This window comes from Anolis carolinensis, chromosome 1 (assembly GCF_035594765.1).
Source record: "Anolis carolinensis isolate JA03-04 chromosome 1, rAnoCar3.1.pri, whole genome shotgun sequence".
Lineage (NCBI taxonomy): Eukaryota > Metazoa > Chordata > Lepidosauria > Squamata > Dactyloidae > Anolis > Anolis carolinensis.
In genome coordinates, this window is record NC_085841.1 from 99,573,232 (window position 1) to 99,596,330 (window position 23,099).

At 43.2% G+C, this 23,099-nt stretch overlaps 1 protein-coding gene and 1 long non-coding RNA gene across 5 annotated transcripts in view; one reads left to right on the forward strand and one right to left on the reverse strand.

The window, feature by feature from the left end:
- LOC103280876 (uncharacterized) overlaps window positions 1–18,498 on the reverse strand; it is a 60,090-nt gene extending 41,592 nt beyond the window's left edge. For 2 of the 4 annotated variants that reach the window (XR_010002320.1, XR_010002319.1), the window contains exons 1-2: window positions 18,245–18,498; window positions 16,590–16,743 (exon numbers count right to left, since the gene is read on the reverse strand). This is a non-coding gene — a long non-coding RNA (uncharacterized LOC103280876). Of the gene's footprint in view, window positions 1–4,172; window positions 13,299–16,589; window positions 16,744–18,244 lie in introns of those variants that run through there. The other 2 variants (XR_507511.2, XR_010002318.1) reach the window with 2 other exon arrangements.
- Window positions 17,144–23,099, forward strand: part of rev3l (REV3 like, DNA directed polymerase zeta catalytic subunit) — an 82,826-nt gene continuing 76,870 nt past the window's right edge. Inside the window, exon 1 of the mRNA XM_008121141.3 lies at window positions 17,144–17,520. Within this exon, the coding sequence (XP_008119348.2) occupies window positions 17,382–17,520 (139 nt within the window). The 5' untranslated portion in view covers window positions 17,144–17,381. The remainder of the gene's footprint in view (window positions 17,521–23,099) is intronic.

A 23,099-nucleotide genomic window follows, 5' to 3' on the forward strand; every position in this document is an offset into this window, starting at 1 on the left:
TGAAACCATGACATACTTTTGAATTTCTCCTTCAGGGTTTCCTGTGGTTTTAGCTCGTAGGTTCCATTTTTTTTCATCAGTAAGTGTTTATAACACGGCCAGGTTGTCCATTGTGTAATGTGTCTTTGAGTGGATTCTAATGGAGAAATCCATAAAGGGGTTTTATTGTGAAAATGTTTCTTATATTTCTCCCATACTTTTATTAATGCTGCTCTCACGAAGTGATTTCCGAAAGTCTTTTCGACCTTTCTTTTATCATATCCCACATACGCGTGCCATCCACGGCGCAAATCGAATCCTTCTAATGTCAGTATGTTGTTATCTTCTAGAGTTGTCCATTCTTTCACCCATTGTAAAGCACATGCCTCATAATAGAGTTTTAAATTTGGTAGACCAAAACCGCCTCTTTTTGTTAGATCAGTCATAACAGTATAACTGATTCTTGGTCTTTTGCCTTTCCACACAAATTTAGAAATGTCTTTGTTCCATTCCGCGAATGGTTTTTGGGTCCTTATAATGGGTAGATTCTGGAATAAATATAATATTTTTGGGAGCACATTCATTTTGATAACCGCCACTCGACCTAGCAAGGAGATGTTTAAATTTTGCCAATTCAGTAAGTCTTTTTTAATTTCCTTCCATTTGTCTTGATAATTGTTTTTTAGTAGCTGTGCATTTTTTGCAGTAATCCAGATTCCAAGATATTTCATTTTTGTTACTATCTTAAACCCCGTTGATTCTTCTAATTTGTTCTGTCTTTCTTTTGTTATGTTTTTGGTCAATATTTTAGTTTTTTCCTTATTTATGAAAAAGCCTGCTAGCTGGCCAAAACTTTCAATTTTATTGATCCATTTTGATAACTGCGAACATGGTTCCTCAATGAAACATATAATGTCGTCGGCGAAAGCACGGATTTTGTATTCTTGGTTTCTTATTTTGGTACCTTTTAAATGGTCGTCTTTCCGAATGTTCCTGATCAAGATTTCTAAAGCAAAAATAAAAATCAGAGGAGAAAGGGGACATCCCTGTCTTGTTCCTTTTTCAATTGGAATTATTTTTGAGTGATGGCCGTTAATTAATAATTTTGCTTCCTGTTTGGTATAGATCGCCTCAATAGCATTTGCAAAATAATAACCCATGTCCAATTCTTTTACGAGTAATTTTTAAAAAACCCAATTTAAATTGTCAAATGCTTTTTCAGCGTCAATAGCTATTAGGGCGATTTCCTTTTGGTGATATGTTTCATAATATTCAATGATATCAAGTACACATCTGACATTATCCTTCATGTGCCTGTTTGGTAAAAAACCTTTTTGATAATTTCCTATCCAATTATTCAGGAATGTTTTAAATCTATTTGCTAGAATATTTTGTAATCCGTGTTCAATAGTGAGATCGGCCTGAAATTCCTTACGTCCGAGTTGTTTGTGTTGTTCTTTGGTATTACTATTATGTCCGCTTGTTTCCAAGATTCTGGGATTATTTTTTCTTTTAATGCTGAGTTCATTATTTGTTTTAGAAATGGCGTGATCTCTTCGGCCAGAATTTTATAGAAAATTGTTGTAAATCCATCTGGGCCAGGAGCTGAGTTGGATCTCATCATTTTTAAAGCTTTTTTAATTTCTTCGTCTGTTATATCTTTGTTTAGTAGTTCCCTTTGGCTTTCTGTTATTTTTTGCAGTCCTTGATTGCTCAGATATTGTGAGATTTCCTTTGGGTCTATGTCATTTTTTTGATAGAGTACCTTAAAAAAGTCTTGAAATTGTGATACTATATCTTCATCTCTTGTCAAGGTCTTTCCTTCTTTATTGATTTTGATTATCTGTTGTTTTTGCGCTTTTTTATTTATTTTCCGAGCTAGCCAAGCACCTGGCTTATTTGCATTTTCAAAGCTATACTGCTTGATGAATTTAAGTTGCTTTGCTGTCTGCTCCATTTCCAAATTTCTTTTGTTATTTTTCAGTCCCATTAGAAGTCTAGCTAGTCCTTCTTCGTGAGGTCTCTCTTTTAGCTTTTTTTTTCTATTAGGGTTATTTCCTTGCTAAGTTCATTCATTTTTTGATTTTTCAATTTATTTCTTATCGCTTTTTGCTGAATAAAGTGACCTCTTAGGACAGCCTTAAATGTGTCCCATACAATATGGTCACTTGTTTCGGGGATCCAATTAATTTTTAAAAATTCTTGTGTAAGTTTTTTGCAATTATCTATATCTTCTTCTTTTTTGAGAAAATTATCATCCAGTCTCCATTTTTTCATTGTCTTTTTTTGATTTATCTGCATTTCTATTGGACAGTGGTCTGACTTATCTCTGGGTAAAATATTAATATAGTCTACTTTAGTGCAAAGAGAGTTAGACAGCCATACCATGTCGATTCTTGACCACGACCTGTGGCTGTGGGAGTAGAAGGTATAGTCCTTACTTTCCAAATTGTGAATCCGCCAGATGTCTTGGAGGTATAATTCCTCTTTTAATTTTTTGAAGTTTTGTGGTATGTCTCGAATTTGCCTGTTTCTTATTTTTTATCTTTTTACTTGTATCTAAATTTATATCCATTATACTATTGAAATCCCCTAATATAATCAATTGGTCAAAGTCCGAATTGGTTAACTGTTTTCTTAATTCGCTAACAAAGTGACGTTGGGGGCCGTTGGGAGCGTAGATATTACAAATGAGTATTCTCTGCATGTCTAGATGAATTAGCACTGCTACGTATCTTCCCTCACTATCCTTAAACTCTAACGTAGCTGGGATATTTTCATTAACATAAAGTACTACACCCCTTTTTTTTTTTGGTCTGAGGAACAGAATTCTTTTCCAATTTTTCTGTTAATTAGCAAGGCCTCATGTTTATACGCAATGTGTGTCTCTTGTAAGGCCACAAAATCATACTTTCCTTTAATTAATTGGTTGAACAAAATTCTCCTTTTATTTGGTAAATTAATTCCGTTAATATTGTTAGAGTAGAATTTCAGTTGACGGTCCAATTTACATACATTCCTGTCCGAGTTCATCGTATACTTCTTTCTTCTTATTACTTTCTCAGTTGGTAGTTTCTTCTTCTTCAGTTATTATTTCTTCCTCTGTTACGTTTTTTTCTTCTTCCTCGTCTTCTCCTCCCACATCCGACATATCCGAGGCAGGCCGAGTTTTGGTTGTCCTGGAGCTCAGAGCCAATGGAGAGTGATGCCTTGCTCTTTTTGGTTTTTTCTTTTTTGTTGATGGAGGAGTTGTGTCTGGAGAGTGTTTTACTTTGCCTTGTATGTGTTTTCTATAAAAGTCTTTTGCTTTGTCTTCAGATGTGAGCCAGTATCGTTTTCCTTCCAGGGTTACCATGATGCCTTCGTTTCTTTCCCACCTGAATCTAATCTTTTGCCTTTTCAATTCCTCCGTTAGGAAGAAGTATTTTTTCCTTCTAGTTAAGGTTAGTTGAGGGAATTCTTTTAATATTATAATCTTTCTTTCTTTGTAATTCAATGGGTTTCGATTGTTTTTCAGCAATACTTCATCTCGTATTTTTTTCCTCACAAAATGCACAATCACATCCCTCGTGGCCTTGTTTCTTCTTGAAAAATTCGTTTGTATTCTGTAAACCTTGTCTAGCTCATATTCGATGAATTCTTCAGATTGGGATAGCAACTTGGCTAGTAGTTTGATAATGATTTGTCTAATGTCTTCATTGGTTTCCTCTTGAATGTTACGGAATCTTAATTGAAATTCTTTTTCATGTTGTTCCGTTTTTCCTGTAGTTTCTCCATTTTTTCATTCTTGGCTTCTAGTCTTTCTAATTTATTTTGTAGATGTGTTTGAGTCTTGGTTAGCTTTTGATTTTCCAATTTCAGATCATTAATATCCTTGAGGGATTTAATCATTTCTTTTTTCAGCTGTCCAATATCTTCTTTAATTTCTTTTTTCATGTCCCTCATTTCCTGATAGAGTTCTCTTTGTTGTAAATTTTGTTGGTCCAATTTCATCTGTGATTGTTGTTGGTGTTCTTCTTGTCTTTCTGCTAACTTCTGGATCTCTCGAAGGATATCTTTGAGATTGACCTCCTCGGTTTGAGAAGATCTTCTCACCAATCCTCTGTTGTCTTTTATGTCCTTATCGAATTTGGTCTTGGGAACCGCCATGGTGTGGGTTGAGTTATTTTAGATGACCAGTTCGTCCTGTGGATATTTAAGAAAAAAGAAAAAAAAGGGGGGGGTGTCACGACCCAGGCTGCAGAGCACCAATAACCATACACAGAGGCCAGAATCTATCTAATATCTTTATTGTAGGAATATATAAAGTTAATAAAAACAAGTGTAGAAAATAGTCCAGAATTAGACCTTCCAGGAAAGGTCAGAATTAGTCCAAAAAAGCAATGTCCAATAAGAAATATTAAGGTCCAAAGTTGTAATCCAATAATCGAAACACTCACTTTGCCAAGCAAAGTGAGGGGAGATGACAAGGTCCTTTAGTCCATGAAACTTGAGCGAGGCTAGGAAATAACTTGATACTTGAAACAAGGCTTGAACGTGGAACAAGGTAACTAAGAACAAGAACAAGGTCCGTGGAATAACTTGATAAATCCGTGGAACAAGGCAAGGATTGATCCTGGGAAACAAGGCAAAGTCCGTAGATAAACAAAGGCTGGGAAGCAAGGCGAAGGCTGGATAGCAAGGCAAGGCTTGAGCAGGAGCGAGGCTTGAACCGGAGCGCGCTGTCCAGACACAACTCGCTCCGTAGGCTGACGAATTGACTCCGCGAAGTTACTACGCGGGTAAAACACCTAAATAGAGTCTAGCTTCCCGCCGAAGCAGTTCTCTGGGAATCAGAACCGAAAGCTAACTCTGAGACCAGATGTGAGACTCCCCAAAGATTCTCACGAGAAGCAGTCTTAATTGGCCACATTCTTAGCTGCAATCCTCGCACTCCTGCGCGAAGCTGAATCCAAACTTCTCTGTTGTTTACAAAACTCCCGGCGCAAGAATACGGGAGAAGTAGGCTCTGGGCTTGTTTGACATACTTCTGGGAGACAACTTTCTTGCAGGTGCAAGGTTCCCAGATCTGCCTGGGAAAGATCTGGCAGAGAGGAATCCAGTTCAGACTGGGAAGGTAAAAAACCCAAGTTTTCATCTTCATCAGGAATTACAATGTCCTGAGCAGGACTACAAGGCCCATGGGTCATCACACTATCCCCCTCCTCAAGGCCCCTCCCAAACTGGGGCCCTCTCCCCGAGGCGCGAGGTCGCGGTTTGGTGGGATAGGTCTGATGAAAGCGACGGGTTAGATCAGGAGCATGGACTGTGGAGGCGTCTTCCCAGGAGCGTTCCTCAGGGCCAAAACCCACCCAGTCAATGAGATATTGTAGGCGGCGGCGGTGAAAGCGAGAATCCAAAATGTCCTCAACCTCGAACTCCTCCTCCCCATTCATCAAAACAGGAGGGGGGGCCGGTTGGTCTGTATCAGGACGCACACCATCCGCCGGAAGGAGCAGGGAACGGTGAAACACTGGGTGAATGCGCATTGAACGCGGAAGTTGGAGTTTGAAAGTCACGGGGTTTAATTGCGCCACCACTGGATAGGGGCCAATGAAACGGGCATCTAACTTCCGGCAAGGGCGGTGGGAGGGCAGAAAGCGAGTGGACAGGAAAACCCGATCTCCTACCTTGATTTCGGGGCCCGGCTGGCGATGTTTGTCAGCGTGGCGTTTATAGTCCTCCTTGGCTTGGTCCAGTTGCTGGAGCAAAAGTTGTTGCACCGCTGTGAGTTCCTGCAGCCAATCCTCTGCTGCGGGAACCTCTGAAGTTTCAATGACAGGGGGAAAGAAACGTGGATGGAAGCCGTAGTTTGCAAAGAACGGCGTTTCTTTTGTAGAAGCTTGAACTCCATTGTTGTAGGCAAACTCAGACAGTGGTAACAGAGAAGCCCAATTGTCCTGTTGATAGTTTACATAACAGCGAAGATACTGCTCCAAAGTGGCATTGGTGCGCTCCGTTTGCCCATCTGTTTGGGGATGATGAGCTGAAGATAAGCGAGAGTCTATGCCCAATAGTTTTTGTAGTGCCTTCCAAAAACGAGAGGTGAATTGAGATCCACGGTCTGTGACTAAACTCTTGGGCAATCCATGTAGTCTGAAGACATGTTGAAGAAATAGATCCGCAGTTTCCTTGGCCGTGGGGAGGCCTTCGCAGGGAATGAAATGGGCTAACTTGGTGAATAGGTCCACCACCACTAAGATCGTGGTGAATCCACAGGAAGGTGGTAGGTCAGTGATGAAATCCGCGGAAATTATTTCCCATGGGCGAGATGGGGTAGGAAGGGGGTGTAAAAGCCCTGAGGGCTTCTCCCTTCGTATCTTGGAGCGCTGGCATACTGGGCAGGTGTTGACATATTTTTCCACATCCTTGCGGATCTTGGGCCACCAAAAATCCCTTAGGATCAAATGCATAGTTTTAAATAGTCCGAAGTGTCCTGCTGGTTTGCAGTCATGACACAGACGAAGCGCTTTTTCCCTGCCCGGTCCGGGTGGGATATAGACATGATTTCTATAGCAGAGCAGCCCATCTTTAAGCGAAAAGGGGAAATGCAGACCTTGGCGAAGTTGGTCCTGCGCCCAGGCATCTGCTTGCTGACTAGCCCTGATTTCTTGAGCACAGATGGGTCCTGGAGTAGGGGAAGTTGAACCAATGGGAATGGATTTGGTGTTCCCCACCGTGAGCGTGGCAAAGTTCTCAGGTTGTAGCAGTTGGGATTCAAAGGTCTCCTTGCGTCCTGCAGCGTATTCCGGTTTACGTGACAGGGCGTCTGCTTGCTTGGTTTGGGCTGGGGTCACATAATGGATCTGGAAGTTGAAACGTTCAAAGAATAAAGCCCAACGTTGCTGCCTCTGATTTAGTTTGCGGGCAGTTCTTAGATGTTCTAGATTACGATGATCAGTGTGGACTTCAATGGGAAATTTGGCCCCTTCTAGCCAATGTCTCCAAGTTTCAAAGGCTGCCTTTATGGCCAGTAGTTCTTTTTCCCAAATGGTGTAATTCCTCTCTGGTGTGGTTAGTTGACGAGAATAAAAGGCACAGGGGTGGAGGTGATCTCCCACCGGTTGTAAGAGTACAGCCCCAATTGCCACATCAGAGGCGTCCGCTTGCACCACAAAAGGGGTTCCAGGATTTGGGTGCTGTAGAATTGGCTGGGAGGTGAATAGTTTCTTTAGTTGCTGGAACCCTTTCTCTGCTTGATCAGTCCAGCGGAAAGGCTGCTTTCCACGGATGCAGCTAGTGATGGGGTCGGACCAGCGGGCAAAATCTGGAATGAACTTGCGGTAGTAGTTCGCGAACCCCAAGAAACGCTGCACCTCTTTCTTGTTAGTTGGCGCCCGCCATTCCAATACTGCTGAAACTTTGGCTGGATCCATGGAAAGCCCTAGAGGCGAGATGCGGTAACCAAGGAAATCTACCTCTTGTAGATCAAAAGCGCATTTTTCCAGCTTGGCATAAAGTCCATGATCCCGCAATCGTTGTAACACCATTTTGACGTGGTTCTCATGTTCTGATTGTGATCTGGAAAACACCAAAAAATCGTCCAGGTAGATTATCAAGAACCTGTCTAGATAGTCCTGAAAAATGTCATTGACAAAATGCTGGAACGTTGCGGGGGCTCCGCATAAACCGAAATTCATAACTCGGGACTCAAATAATCCGAATTTGGTCTGGAAGGCGGTCTTCCACTCGTCCCCTTCCCTGATGCGAACTAAGTTGTAAGCCCCCCGAAGATCCAGCTTGGTGTAAACCTTGGCTCCTCGAAGCCGATCCAGTAGATCCGAGATTAAAGGCAGGGGATAGCTGTTCCGCTTGGTGATATTGTTCAATGCTCTGTAGTCCACCACCAAGCGTAGTTCCCCTGACTTCTTCTTCACAAACATCACTGGGGAGGCGGCTGGGGATTGAGAGGGTCTGATGAATCCCTTGCGAAGGTTTGTCTCTAGGAATTCCCTGAGAGCTTCTTGCTCTGGTTCAGTCAGGGAGTAGAGATGCCCTCGCGGGATCGGGGCCCCCTCCACCAAGTCAATGGCACAGTCATAAGGTCTATGTGGGGGTAATTTTTCGGCTTCTTTCTCATTGAATACATCCCAATACTCGGAGTACTTCTTTGGCAAGGTGATGATGGGCTCGGTGTCTGTGGCATGGCATACCTTGGCTACGAGGCAATGGTTTTGGCAGTACGGTGAAGCAAACTGCAGTTCTCTGTTGGACCAGGAGATGTTAGGGTCGTGGAGAGTCAGCCATGGAATTCCCAAAATCACAGGGAAATGGGGGACCTCGGTAACAAAGAAGGAAATCTCTTCCATATGTTCCCTTATCCACATCCTGGTGGGTTCCGACCACTGACTTACGGGGCCCGTCTTGAGGGGACGGCCGTCTATGGCTTGCACCACACGGGCATTCTTGAAATCATGATATTGTAATCCCAGAGAGTCGGCATACTCTCTATCGATGAAATTGTTGGTAGCTCCAGAGTCTATCATGGCGTGGATCATGACGGGTCCCCTTTTTGCTGACCATAATGTGACCACGAGAAGGAACAGGACCCCGGTTGGCGGCTCTTGGATGGATTTTTTGACCGGGTTGGCGAGCCCCTCTACACCCGGTCGTTGGCTTCCCCCGCCGGCTGTGTGCCAGTCGGCTCAGACGCCTTCGTCTCCGTGGAGGACGCCGCCGCAAGACGGGCGGCAGGCTTCCCTTTGGCTGGGCACTCTCTGGCGAAGTGGCCCCCGTTCCCGCAGTACCAGCAGAGGTTTAAGCGTTGACGACGGGCCTTCTCGGCGGCATCTAGTCTGGGACGCACATTGCCCAACTGCATCGGCACCTCCTCGCCTCCTCTGGGGTATGGGGTTGGCGGTGGGGGTCTCCACACCGGACGTGGCTGAACGCTGGCGGGAGCGGGGGGTTTTGCCCCGGCTCTACTGCCCTGGCCTCGAACCCACTGTTTCCTGTTGGCAATCATGACTTCAGCCCGTAAACATTGATCAATGAGTGCCTCGAGGGTCTGGGGAGGATCCACCTTGGAGATTTCTTCCAGCATTTCAATGTTGAGACCCTCCCGGAATTGTCCCCTGAGGGCTACATCGTTCCAGCCGGTGTTGTGGGCCAGCACTCGGAACTCGGCTATATACTGAGACATAGGTCTGTCTCCTTGGAAAAGGCGACGGAGTTTGTGACCGGCTGCCTCCAAATTGTCCTCGATTCCCCAAGTCTCCTTGAGGTGGTCCAAGAAGTGTTGCGCTGATCTTAGGTGTGGAGAGGCTTGGTCGAACAGTGCCGTCGCCCAGCTGGCCGCTGGCCCGTCTAGAAGACTGTAAACCCATGCCACTTTGATGTCTTCTTGGGGAAACTCGGCAGCACGGGCCTCCAGATAAGCTTGACATTGGCGACGGAAGACATGAACCTTAGAAGCTTCTCCCGTAAACTTGGTTGGCAACGCCATGGCCGGAAGACGAACTCCGCGTTCCTTCAAACCCCTTATTTCTCCATCCTGTGCATTGAGCTTATCACGGATTCGGTCCACCTCTTCCTTGTCGATGGTGTAGGTAATCGGCTGGCCGCTCGGCCCAGGTACGGTTCCGGTAGACATTCTGGCCGAGGTTAATTGGTGCTTAGGGCGGCGGAGTCAAACTGTCACGACCCAGGCTGCAGAGCACCAATAACCATACACAGAGGCCAGAATCTATCTAATATCTTTATTGTAGGAATATATAAAGTTAATAAAAACAAGTGTAGAAAATAGTCCAGAATTAGACCTTCCAGGAAAGGTCAGAATTAGTCCAAAAAAGCAATGTCCAATAAGAAATATTAAGGTCCAAAGTTGTAATCCAATAATCGAAACACTCACTTTGCCAAGCAAAGTGAGGGGAGATGACAAGGTCCTTTAGTCCATGAAACTTGAGCGAGGCTAGGAAATAACTTGATACTTGAAACAAGGCTTGAACGTGGAACAAGGTAACTAAGAACAAGAACAAGGTCCGTGGAATAACTTGATAAATCCGTGGAACAAGGCAAGGATTGATCCTGGGAAACAAGGCAAAGTCCGTAGATAAACAAAGGCTGGGAAGCAAGGCGAAGGCTGGATAGCAAGGCAAGGCTTGAGCAGGAGCGAGGCTTGAACCGGAGCGCGCTGTCCAGACACAACTCGCTCCGTAGGCTGACGAATTGACTCCGCGAAGTTACTACGCGGGTAAAACACCTAAATAGAGTCTAGCTTCCCGCCGAAGCAGTTCTCTGGGAATCAGAACCGAAAGCTAACTCTGAGACCAGATGTGAGACTCCCCAAAGATTCTCACGAGAAGCAGTCTTAATTGGCCACATTCTTAGCTGCAATCCTCGCACTCCTGCGCGAAGCTGAATCCAAACTTCTCTGTTGTTTACAAAACTCCCGGCGCAAGAATACGGGAGAAGTAGGCTCTGGGCTTGTTTGACATACTTCTGGGAGACAACTTTCTTGCAGGTGCAAGGTTCCCAGATCTGCCTGGGAAAGATCTGGCAGAGAGGAATCCAGTTCAGACTGGGAAGGTAAAAAACCCAAGTTTTCATCTTCATCAGGAATTACAATGTCCTGAGCAGGACTACAAGGCCCATGGGTCATCACAGGGGGGGAAGTAAAGGATGTAAAAAGAAGATAAAAATGTAAAAGAGAGATAGTGAGGGCAAGCCAGAAGAGGCAAGCGAAAAAGAGGGGAAAAGAAGTAGGGAGGGAGGAAACCAAAAGACAGAAAGGGATGGAGGATCAAAGAAAAAAGAAAAAAAAAAAGGGGCAAACTTGGGTCCTTTAAGTCGCTGTTAGCACAGTCTGCTTGTCACCAGATTTCCAGATAGCATCTGCAAGCGCCTCCTGCTGTCCTTCGTCTTCCTACCTTCTTGGCTGGACTTTATCTTCTCCTCTTTCTTCCTTAACGGAGTTTAGAAAGTGACGGACCAGTCGCACTTCCTGGGCAGATGAAGTTTTCCCTTCTCAGGGCAAGATATGAAGTTCCGTTTCCGGCTTATTGCCGCCACTCTCCGCCCCCTTTGATCCCGCGAGAATTCCGCTGTTATCTCACTGGCACACAGATAAGGAGGAGGGTAAGATAGTCAAAACAATTTATGTCAAGGTCATAGGAGTTTGATTGTTTTGTGGCGACACCTTTCTGGTTTATGTCAATGTCCTTCTAAGCAGACTCTCCTCCGCGTTCGAATCTTAACACATGGCTAAATGTATTATATAGGTTTGGCACGTCTTTCCCTGAGAGTTCCTCGCTTCTTCTCTATATTCACCATCAAATCGCCCCGTTTGGCTAAGCAGTCAGAGCGACAGTTCAGCCCTTCTTAAGGCAGATAGGAGGATAAAGTTTTGTAACTTTGTTGTTTGGCTATATAAACACGGGTAGCGGCTCTTTGGTAACCATCGTGTCTCCACGGGATTCCGAGGGGATAGCCGGGTTTGTGGAGTGAGGTGGATCGGGGAGCAGCCCCTCAGTGCGCGCCGCTGCCGGGCGTCTTAGAGGTGTCTCCTTGAGGGAGGCACCCCTTTTGGCACCATCGGCCGGTCGCGCTCCGAGGTTTGTGCTCCCTCGCCCCCTTGCTCCTTCGTCTCCTTCGTCTCTCTTAGATTGGCATTTGTTGGATTGTTGGATTTGTTGGATTGTTGCTTTAAGTTGTCTTGCAAATTATATTTAAATATTTATCTACTTTATCGTGCTAGCAGAAAGGGGAGTTTGTTTGAAACTTACGTTTCCTTGCCCTTCCTTGCCTTCGGTTTCTTCTGTGTCTTCTCAAATAGTTAAAAGAGCTAGGTCGGCAGTTTGTGCCGGCTTACTGCCCGCTGCCGTCCCCGCGGTTCGCGCTCCCCAACAACAACCCGGACCCGTTCCCCCCCGACAGAATTCGGGGGGTCGGCTCAACGGGGTGATGGGGCCTTGCGTCCCTTCTTGTATCGATCCACAAGAAGAGGGGAGCCGATGCTCTACCCAACCGCTGGAACGTTGATCTATCGAGAGCTCTCAATAGACCCGTCCTGCCGCCATGTCAGCCCACCGGAAGTCCCCTATTCTACATTTCTTCACCAACCTTGGAAAAGGAATTCTTTCTGTTTTATCAGAGCTAAATAAGGAGTCTGATTGGTTCTAAAAATAGTAACTCATATTGCTCTAGTTAAAGCAAGACTTGCAATCCTTTACAGTTCTGTGAGGACTGCAAGTTCAAGTGAGGAGAATAAAATTTGTATTTGTTTGGTTACTGACAAACCATGTTCATTTAGAAGTTTAGGCTTGCTTTCTCATGATCAGAAGAACTGAAAATATTGGAAGAATCTGTGTTTTGTGCTAGGGTGTTTGTGTTTTTTATTTTGCTGTTCCTATAGACACTAATAGACAACAGACATAAAACTGTTGTCAGAGGTGTGTCACATCAGATTTATTTACTTATTTATTTTAATTTACTTCTGTCGCAGTCTTCTTACCCTTGCAAGCGACTCAGAGCAGCGTTCAAGTGGCAATATTCAATGCCTCATATTCAATAACATAAAATACAATATATCAATGAAATAAACAGTTTAAACATATAAATATCATAAAACTATTAAAACATAAAACCCAGTTCTATAATCGTCATTTGCATGCTACATTGTGCTGGATTTGTACTGCACTACCCAAATGCCTGATTGCAAAGCCATGTCTTCACTTTTTTCCCTGAACACAAGGAGGAAAGTGGCCAATCTGATATTGCTGGGAAGGGTGTTCTACAACCGAGACTCCACCACAGGCAAAGCCCTGTCTCTTGTCCCCAACCATCGCGCTTGCGATGGGGGTGGGACCAAGAACAGGGCCTCCTCCATGGATCTTAACTCTCTAACAGGTTCATAAGAAGAGATATGTTCAGACATGTAAGTTGGACCAAAGCACTACTTTAAATTGTGCTCGGTGGCAAACTGGCAGCCAGTGGAGCTGATGTAACAGGGGTTGTATGCTCTTTGCATGTCGCTTCAGTGAGCAACCTGGCTGCCGCCCACTGGACTACTTGGAGCTTCCGAACAGTCTTCAAAGGCAGACTCACCTAGAGTGTGTTGCAGTAGTCTATTCAAGATCGGAATAAACAAAGGAGTGCGCCAAGAGAAACAATATTCCCAAAACTATTTGCAGCAACATTAGAAAACCTCTTCCGAAAAATCAAATTTAAAGGCGGGATTTCAATTGACGGCGAACACTTTCTCATCTTGTCTTCACAGGCAGATTTACAACATGACCTCCAACAACTAGCTGACTCTCAAAATCAGTAGAACTGGAAATGAACTTAAAGAAAATGAAATAGATAAAAAATTAGTGTGTTCAAGGCCGCATTGTTATAAATGGAGATGAAATTGAGGAAGTAACTGAATATATCTATCTTGGACAAGTACAGATGAATAAATTGGCAAATGGAGAATGGGCAAGAAGATGCAGGGTGGCTTGGAAGGCTTTTAATCAAAATCTGACAATACTAACATGCTAAACTGCCTATGAAGGTCAGAGCAGATATCTTCAAAACTACAATTTTACTGGCAATGTTATACACATCTGACATGGGCAACAACAAAGTTAGAGGAAACACTGGCGGTGACTCAGAGAGCAAAGGAAAGAAGGATGTGTGGTGTGACAATAAGAGAGAAAGTCAGCAACAAAGAGCTGCGTCAAAGAACCGGGGATATGTGACGTGGTCAATGAGATGGGCAGAGCATATGGCACAAACAAAAGACAGCCGGTAGACATGACAATTAATGAACTGGATACCAAGAGGCTACAAGCAGCCCTTGGGCAGGTCTCGTACTCGATGGAACGAACCAATTAAGCTACTTGGCCAGAAATGGAAAAGAAAAGCACAGGATCATGTTTTGGCAAATGGTAGATTTGCGTGAAGCCCAAAGAATTGGCTTGACGACAAATCAAATAGAATAAATGCTAATATAAAAAAATATGCTATAAAGAAGGTAGAATTCTGTATAACAATCATACAAACCCATGAACATCATTTTTTATTTACTACAGACAACTTTAATCTTGCAATTATGTGACCAGACACATTCCCATGACCACATCTGTTGTTGTATATACGTAAGGTATATTTTTAGAATTCCAGATGTTCTGATGAGATGAACTTCTTACTGTTTCAAAGTAGCCTACAAGAATCTTCAATTTTACTCCTGAAACCGGGAATGTAACGACAATGCAACCACAGAGAAACAGGAAAGCAATGTCTACATTATGTTTATTGGGTCATCTTCCTACTTTTCTACAACTTTGGAGTCTAGAACATATGACTAAGGAATCTTCTGCCCTTCAACAAAGTAATCATCTGCACTCTGAAGAACAAGACGGGTAATGACTTCCCATATAATGGTTCCTATTTGCTAAGTAGATTAAACACCATTTACTCCAGGCCAATAACTGATACTGCTGGCCTAACATTTGATCACGATTCCTTTTCCCTTGCTGAATCTTACTTTGGGCAAAACCAGTATTTTGCACAACCGCACTACAAGCAGCTCCTAACATGAGATAGTTAAGTATTGTTTCGGAGAATAATATCCAGCAGTGACTATCAGTTTCATTCTTTATGCTGTTTTTTTCTGCAAAGTTGGATTCAAAGCTTATCAGCAACCTTCAAAAGTGTAAACATGAGTATTATTTCTTCTCAGCACAGTATTAACTACAGAGAGGCTTGCTGGTTGCAATGCAGTCACCACTGAGATTAGGCAAGCTTCTGATGTCCAGTGCTTCAATAATTTTTTAAAAAAACAAACACATTTATCTGATTGCTCTCTTGAATGTTGTCAGTTACTTTTGGATTTTATTGGATTGTTTAATAGGTTTTCTGTGTGGTTATTTTTAGCTAATGTTCTTAGCTTTGAGATTCTCAAAACAAGTGGCAGTATTAAAGTGCAATCAGAATATAGGAAGACGAGCATCTGAGGTAGGCAGGCAGCTTTTATTTTTTGGGCCGACCAGCATTATTTTAGCGCATTTATGTCTACTTGTAAACTGGTTGTCAAACAATTGCATATTTCTGAAGGCAGACCCAACACTGAGTTGGAGCAAGAGGGAAATGATATTTGGAAGCCACTGCTTCAGAGTATTTCGGCTGGTTGAGTGGAGAAAGATTCAAGTCCCCAATCTTCCATGGAAACCCACTGGGTGATACTGGGAAAGCCAGGCTCTTGTAGGCTGAAAACTAATCTCCTCTGAGGCTGGATTTACATTGCCCATATAATCCAGTTTCTGAATCCAGATTATCTGCTTTGAACTGGATTATATGAGTTTATGCTGTTATATAATCCAGTTCAAAGTAGATAATCTGGATTCAGAAACTGGATTATATGGGCAGTAAGCAGGAAACCCCGTGATAGAGCCAGATGGGAGTTGAAGACACGCAACAACCAAATGTACAGAAGCCACAAATCAACAGTTTCTGGAACATGGCCATAGAGCCCGGAAAAATGTATAGAAGCCACACTTCAATGGTTTTGCAAGATCTGAAGACATTGTGTTTTTGAAGGCTTTCATGGCCAGAATCCCTGCAACCCAGTGATTCCAGTCATGAAAGTCTTTGACAACACAATGTCTACAGATCTTGCAAAACCATTGAAGTGTGGCTTCTGTACATTTTTCGGGGCTGTATGGCCATGTTCCAGAAGGATTCTCTCCTGACATTTCACCCACATCTATGGCAGGCATCAGAGGTTGTGAGGTCAATTGGAAACTAGGAAAGTGGGGTTTATGTATCTGTGGAAAGTCCAGGGTGGGAGAAAGAACTCTTATCTGTTGGAGGCAGGTGTGAATGTTGCAATTGACCACCTTGATTAGCATTGAATGTCCTTGCAGTTTCAATGCCTGGCTGCTTTGGAACAAAGGATCCCCCCAGGCAGGAAGCAGCCAGGCATTGAAGCTGCAAGGACATTCAATGCTAATCAAGGTGGTCAATTGCAACATTCACACTTGCCTCCAACAGACAAGAGTTCTTTCTCCACCCTGAAGATTCCACAGATATGTAAACTCCACTTTCCAAGGATCCAACAGACCTCACAACCTCTGAGGATGCCTGCCATAGATGTGGGCGAAACGTCAGGAAAGAATGCTTCTGGAACATGGCCATACAGCCCGGAAGACTCACAGCAATCCTCTGAAGACATTCTTCAGCCAGTTAGTACCACAGCAGGCCCGCTGAGGGATTTCAAGAGACTCGCTCGTTTCTTATGTCAAGAAGCCAGGGATATTATTTATCCAGGGGCAAATCGGGGACTTCCAACTACCACTGGAGGAGGATGAGCCTAGGCATGTCCTTTCCTGCAGCAAGCCACTTCAAGCCCGCCCACACAAATGCGCTTCACACCCAGCTGCCCATATTTAGCCTTGAGCCCGAGCCTCATTCATTTTTTTCCGGGGGGGGGGAGCGCGCATGCGCAGTAACCGTCACCTCAGACAGGCTTCTGACCCGGCCCTTTCTCTTTCTCCTCCTCCTCGTCCTTCCCCGTCTCTGCGTCTGGTGTTCTAAGACGAGGCACGTCTTTCCCATCCCTCCTCCTCCCCCGCCTCTCTCCGCTCGCTCACCTTTCCTTCTAGACAGGTGGCTTTTTTTTCCGAAATGGCGGCTAAAAATGGAGCCTCATGATCACAGGCCGCTCCGCCTCCTCCACCTCCTCATCTGCGACTCGGCCTTCCCTTAGACTCGGGTAGCGGAAGGCCGAACTGTCGATAGGCAGCCCTGGTTAAGCAAAGGAGCGTGACTGACACAGTACATCTAATAAGAGAGGAAGAGGCACTCTGATATGGAAAAGGGCGGGGCGGGGGAATAATAAAGACAGCGACCACCCCGCCCTCGCGACCCTTCTCGAGCCCCCCCCTCCTCTCCCCCCCGCGGCTTCTTTCAGGCTTGGGTTCGTGACGTCATTCTCATGGCAACAGAACTGCAATGGAGAAACACTATAATCAAGTTGAGGCGCTTTCTGACAGGAAAAGAGCCTGAACGCGCGGGCGGGCGCGTGCGTGAGGGCGGCGTGGGGGGCGCGCGCGAGCAAAGCTCGAAATCTTTTCTCCCCTCCCACCGTGCGTCTGCGCGCGCGAGAAAGGAAGGGAGGGGTCAATGAGTGATTGAGAGCGCGCGCGCGATAGGAGGGCAGCGGAAAGAAGGCGGGGGCTTAGCGCTCGAGCCTGGATCCTGAGCTGCGGCGGCAGCAGAGGGATTAGGGCGCGAAGGAGGCGCCTCAGGTGGCGGCAGAGCGGGAGAGGAGAAGAGACCGGGAACGAGGAGAAAGAGGGAGGCAGCCCTGTCTTCGAGGGGCGGCCACGTCCTCGAGGGGGTGGCGGTGGCGCCCGGCCTGGCTTGGCTTCTGCGCAGCGAACATGTTCTCCGTGAGGGTCGTGACCGCCGACTACTACCTCAGCAGCCCGATCCCAGGCCTGGACCCGTGCCAGTCGCGTTTCAGGGAGGCCCCCGCCAAGAAGGTGCCCGTGGTGAGAGTCTTCGGGGCCACCCCGTCAGGTGAGGCGCCCTAGCTGCCTGTCTGCAGATATGGATGACTGGAAAAGCGACGTGTGTGTGTATGTATGTGTGTGTGTGTATATATATATACATATACGCACACATACACTCATGTGTGTGTATGTGTCTGAGAGAGCGGGTTGTGTGTATGTGTGTATATATATATTTACACATACACGTACACCTATATTTATATGTATGTGTGTGGGGGTCAAAGAAAGCAGGGTGTGTGTGTGTATATATATATATATATACACACACACATATACATACACATATATGTATGTATGTGTATAGGTTAGTGGGAAAGCGGGGGGTTGTATATTTACACATACGCACATATACTCGTGTGTGTGTGTATGAATCTGAGAAAGTGGTGTGTGTTATATATATATATAGACATATAAATATACATATACTCAATGTGGGAAAGCGGTGTGTGTGTATATATATATACATACACAGATGCACATATACATATAAATTTATATATGTGTGTGTATAATCTTCAGACATATATATGTACGTATTAGTGTATGTGTGTGTGGGAAAGGAGGGGCTCTGACTGTCTAAGAGGCATTGCCTCCTTCTCCCTCTCCCCATTATACCGCCTCCCCCTTATTATGTCGGGTTTTTGTGACTGACTGACAGACATTCATTGCCTCTTTCTCGCCCCCCCCCCCCCTCCGCCAATTATATATCCCTCCCCCGCCGCCTCACCTACCTGCCGCCATCGGGTGAGTGATCTCGCCCATGCCCTGAAGGGAGCAGAGAAGGAAGGGGAAGAAGGCATTGCCCACCCTCACCCCCTTCAACCTGGTGTTTCCTATGGACAAGTTCCTGCAACCAGCTGAGCTCTTTCCTTCTCCAAGCCAGTTTTTTCATTCAGTAGTACCATTAAGAGCTGCAGGAAATGCTAATTGAGCAGCATGAAGGAAGAAAGGGTGTTTTTCAGGAAGCTGAATGTGAAAGGGTATTCGAAATGGCGTTTATCCTGGAACAGACCATTATAGAATGTTCTTTAGGTCGTTGTTCTTTAATAGATTCATTTTATTCTCAACTGCTGCTTTTGTGCCATGCTTGGAATATTTGCTACTCTGTAGATACTGAAATATTTATTAGGGAAAAGGGCTAAGACCTGATATACTGTAGTATTAAAACTGTACTGTGTTGTGATGAAGAAAGACAGGCTTGGGTATAAAGGTATTTCAAAGAAGACAAACTTCTCTGTGCCCAGTTGACAGTGGGAAAAAGGAGGATTGTTGTCTATGAAGGAGAGTAGTGAAGGAATATGTCTGGGTTGCATTGCAAACATTTTATGTGGATCTATATTAGCACAAGCAATAAGCAAGATTGCAATTCTTTTATGTAGATATTTATAAACACACACACACATGCAGGTTGTCTTGGAAGCTGATGTTTTTTAATAGCATAGCTCTGGCTGTCATGAGAGACAGTAAACTGTAACCTTGGTGCATTGGGTAGGAGCAAAAAAAAGGCTGTGGAATACATTCTTTTGTATTTCATCTATAAAGATATTGCATGATTCCTTTTCAAATCATGTACATTTCATTTACATTAAATAATTTCAGATCACCCCCTTCAACCTAGTGTCTTCCTATGTGTTGTGTTCATACCTGGCAAGCGAGCGGTGCCTTCTCTCCCCCCTCCCTCTTTTGCAGGGGCTCTGCTGTTGACCTCTTACAGGTGTACAAATGGGAAGGTAGTCTGTGCTTGCTGCTGGAGCTTCTCACCTCCCCCCCCCCCTGCACCTCTCCCTCCCCCCATTGCAAACACTGCTTTTGTAGTGTGTGTGGGGGGGGGGAGCTCAGGATCATCATTCATCTGGCCTGTCTGCCTGCCTATTTTACATAACATCCTCAGGTGATAGGAAGCTTGAGAGCTTCTGCTTACTTTCCAAATGATTGTCTTGACTTCCATGATAGCAAGCAGTCCTCAGTGAATGTCAGAACCTCTTGAATTTCTGAAATTCATCAGAACTATGAGAATGACCTGCTGCATACACAGGGTGGGCCTAAAGTAACAAAGGGGTCCTATATATACTGTGTATGATGATGTTGGAGTATTGGTCACCAGAACTGTTTCCTTACACATAATGTAAATGTATGAACAAGATAGATTCTGTAGATTTGCTCTTAAGTTGAATTTGTAAGTCAAAACAGATATATATTTTAAGTGTAACACCAGCCAAATATCTATCTATCTTTAGATAGCGAAGGGAAATATGAACAATGCCTGTGCCCTTCTTCAGAAGATTTCACCTCACTGGATTTTAGATAATTGGATTTTGAAAAATTTGGCTTGTTGTGGAAATAAGGATTGGTGAGAAAGCTTCAGTGGAGACACCTTTTCTCCATGATAATAACTCTGAGTCGTTTTTAAGTCAGATGTTTGTAACTCATGGACTGCCTGTATACTGTATTTGATGCTGCACTATTGTAAATTAAAAACAAAAAATAAAGGAGTTAAATAAGTTATCTGATAGGTTACATTTTATTTAACTTTAGGTGTCATGTTATAATGTGTTTATATGTTGGATTATTTTGCGTTATGTTTGTATTTGTTGTATTGAGACATTGAATGTTTGCCTTTTTGTTTATTAGAATCCGTCCTGAGTTCCTTCGGGGAGATAGGGTGGAATATATAAATAAAGTCTTATTATTATTATTATTATTATTATTATTATTAAATATTGAAGCCCCCTTGTGACTTTTGGCCCAACCATTACATGTTCACACAGTATATGCAGTATTACATTCTACTCTTACTTCCTTTCTTATACTTTGCCACATTGCTTTATTCCCATTTTTCTGAATAAGAACATTTTTGTCACTCCCCACTATTGTTGCAGCAAACTGTAACTATGACCATACAAACCTATGATAATTATAAAGTAAGATGACACAGTGCATAATCTCTGTTACAATTGGCCATATGTATGGGTAATATTGCATACAATCATACTGGTGGTGTCATGAAAGACAGAATTCTGCAGCAGTTCATAGTAAGACCAAATGTAAGCCAGTAAAGGGAAAGTAGGTGGACAGAACAAAGATACCCTGCTTTTAACAGTGACAGTTTTTCCACCACATGTGCTTGGAATTCTGCCCTTTTTTGGGGAAAGTATTTAACTTGAAGCCACATAACAACAACAAATATTGTTGTGTCATATTTAGGCAGTTTTTTGACTACTTGTACGAAGGAAAATCATCTAAATGTTATGTAATCTTCTATGTAATTGTTTTCATAATTCATAAGCTTGAAGTCTGAAGTGATGTGGAAAGAAGCTGGCATTTGTGTGCACAGCTTTTTGTAAGGCTTTAGATTTATTTCAATCAATGCCAATAAATCCTTTTCAGTATTTTACATTTTCCTACGAGTCCACCTAGCAACAATAGAAAATGTCCCTTATCTGATGACTGCCTATGTCCCGCACAGCCAATGCACAGAATGAAGAAGAGAAGCAGTGTGTATTCAGCAAAGGCTGAAAAAGAAGACGGAGAAATCTGCCTCTTTTCTTGAGTTCTTTGTAGTTCATGGATAACTCAAGGGATGGAGGCAGTGTTTTCTTTCTTTTCTCCACTGGGCTTTATAGAAGGGAAAAACAATGTCTCTGCCTTCTGGAAAAGCCTAGTGTTAAAGCAGAAAAAAAACATTCATTTTCCTCTGCAGGTCTCAGCACATGCCAGAGGACATAACATAAGAGGTGGGAATCAGTCTGACCATAACTAATGACTGACAAGGAGTCCTACTGAATTATTTTTAATGTATGTAGTGCCTTTTTGTTTATGCGACTCCTAAGCTGGTTTGCAGTAAAAAAAACGAGATAATGATAAATAAATTAATGTACAGTCGAGATAATAATTGAACAGTGAAAATAAATTCCTCAGTGCTTTGTGGAATAAAATGTTTTTTATTCCTCATCTAGCAGAACATTCTAATGATTGTTTACCCCAATGTATTCAGTCTGTCTTACTCCAAAAACAATGTGCTTGGATTTACTGTTAAAAATCTAAATGACAGTATAGTGTCAGTACATTTCCAAGAACAAGATTTGGATACTATTTTTGATAACTCTTTAAAATATAAACTACGTATATGAACTTGTCAATGAACCACTCTAAATTTAGTATGGCTTAGTTTCAAGTAAATATACGGTACCTAAATTGATATCAAGTCTTTCTATTATTTTCTATTAAAAATTGCCATATTATACCTTTGCGGTAATGCAGCATTTGTTTTGTTGTGATAGCATTCAACATGGACGCTATTCGCTGTGCTGTGCATGAATATACATCTTTTGTATGTTGGTACAATATAATTTTTATCTTTATGTAATTGAGATTTTGGAACCTCAAACTCTAGGGCTTGTGGGCCACATGAAGCTCACAGGCTGCGCTTTCTTCACCCTTTTTGGATGCTATTGCCACGCAAATAGTATGAGATTCGATGTTTTAATAGTGACTACACAAATATGGCTGCCCATACAAAGTTTTACTGTTCTGTCTTCCAACATATATCAACATTCTTTAGGGATTGGGGTGTACACTGCTTTCAATTCTTTGAAAGTGATTTTTCATATCTTATGAACCTGCTGCACAATGTTAAAGAGACAATCTGTGAACATTTAGAAAATGATGCTATACCCCCAAAAGTCAACATTTTCTCAAAAACAAGTCATGCCAGACAAATTATATCTCTCTTTTTAAAAAAAATCAAGTTACAACTTGGCATATGAATGGAATTCTGTGGATATAGCATATCTCAATTTCAGTAAGGACTTCAGTAAGGACTTTTACAAGCCTGGATGATGGAATAGAAGGTATTCTTCTCAATTGTGCAAATGACACCAAATTGGGAGGGATAGCCAATGGACAGGATTAGAATCCAAAATGACCATAACAGATTAGAAAGCTGGGCCAAAACCAACAAAATGAATTTCAACAGGGAGAAATGCACAGTACTACATTTTGGCAATAAAAATGAAATGCAGAGATATAGAATGGGTGACACCTGGCCCGAGAAAAGTCCATGTGAAAGGGATCTAGGTGTCTTTGTGGATCACAAGCTGAACATGAGTCTACAGTGTGATGTGGCAGATTAAAAAAGTCAATGCAGTTCTAGACTGTATCAATAGGAATACAAAAGGGAAAATATCAGCACAAAAAAAATTTCTTCTGCTTTTGGAGTCTCCTTGTTTCCACAAAATAAATGGGCAGTAATCCACAAAGAAGGATAATTTTTGGCTCTCTGCAGTGTTCGTGCTTTGCTAGTGCTGTTATGCTTCCAAATAGGAAAGTCTTCTTTTGGCTCTGTTAATAACAGTAAATGGACTAGTAAAGTGATGCTTCTGCTTTCTTTCATGGTCATATTCCAAAAAATGTCTTAAACGTCCGTCAGCTTTGTGAAACAGCCTTCAGTAAATTATACTACGAGTAAATGACCATTGGTATGCATTGCTTTTCCTACAGGTCCATAGGACTATGTTGAAATTATGAGTAAAGACTTGGAAATAAGTTGAACCCAAATGAATCTTAAAAACTGATGTAGGAGGCCTT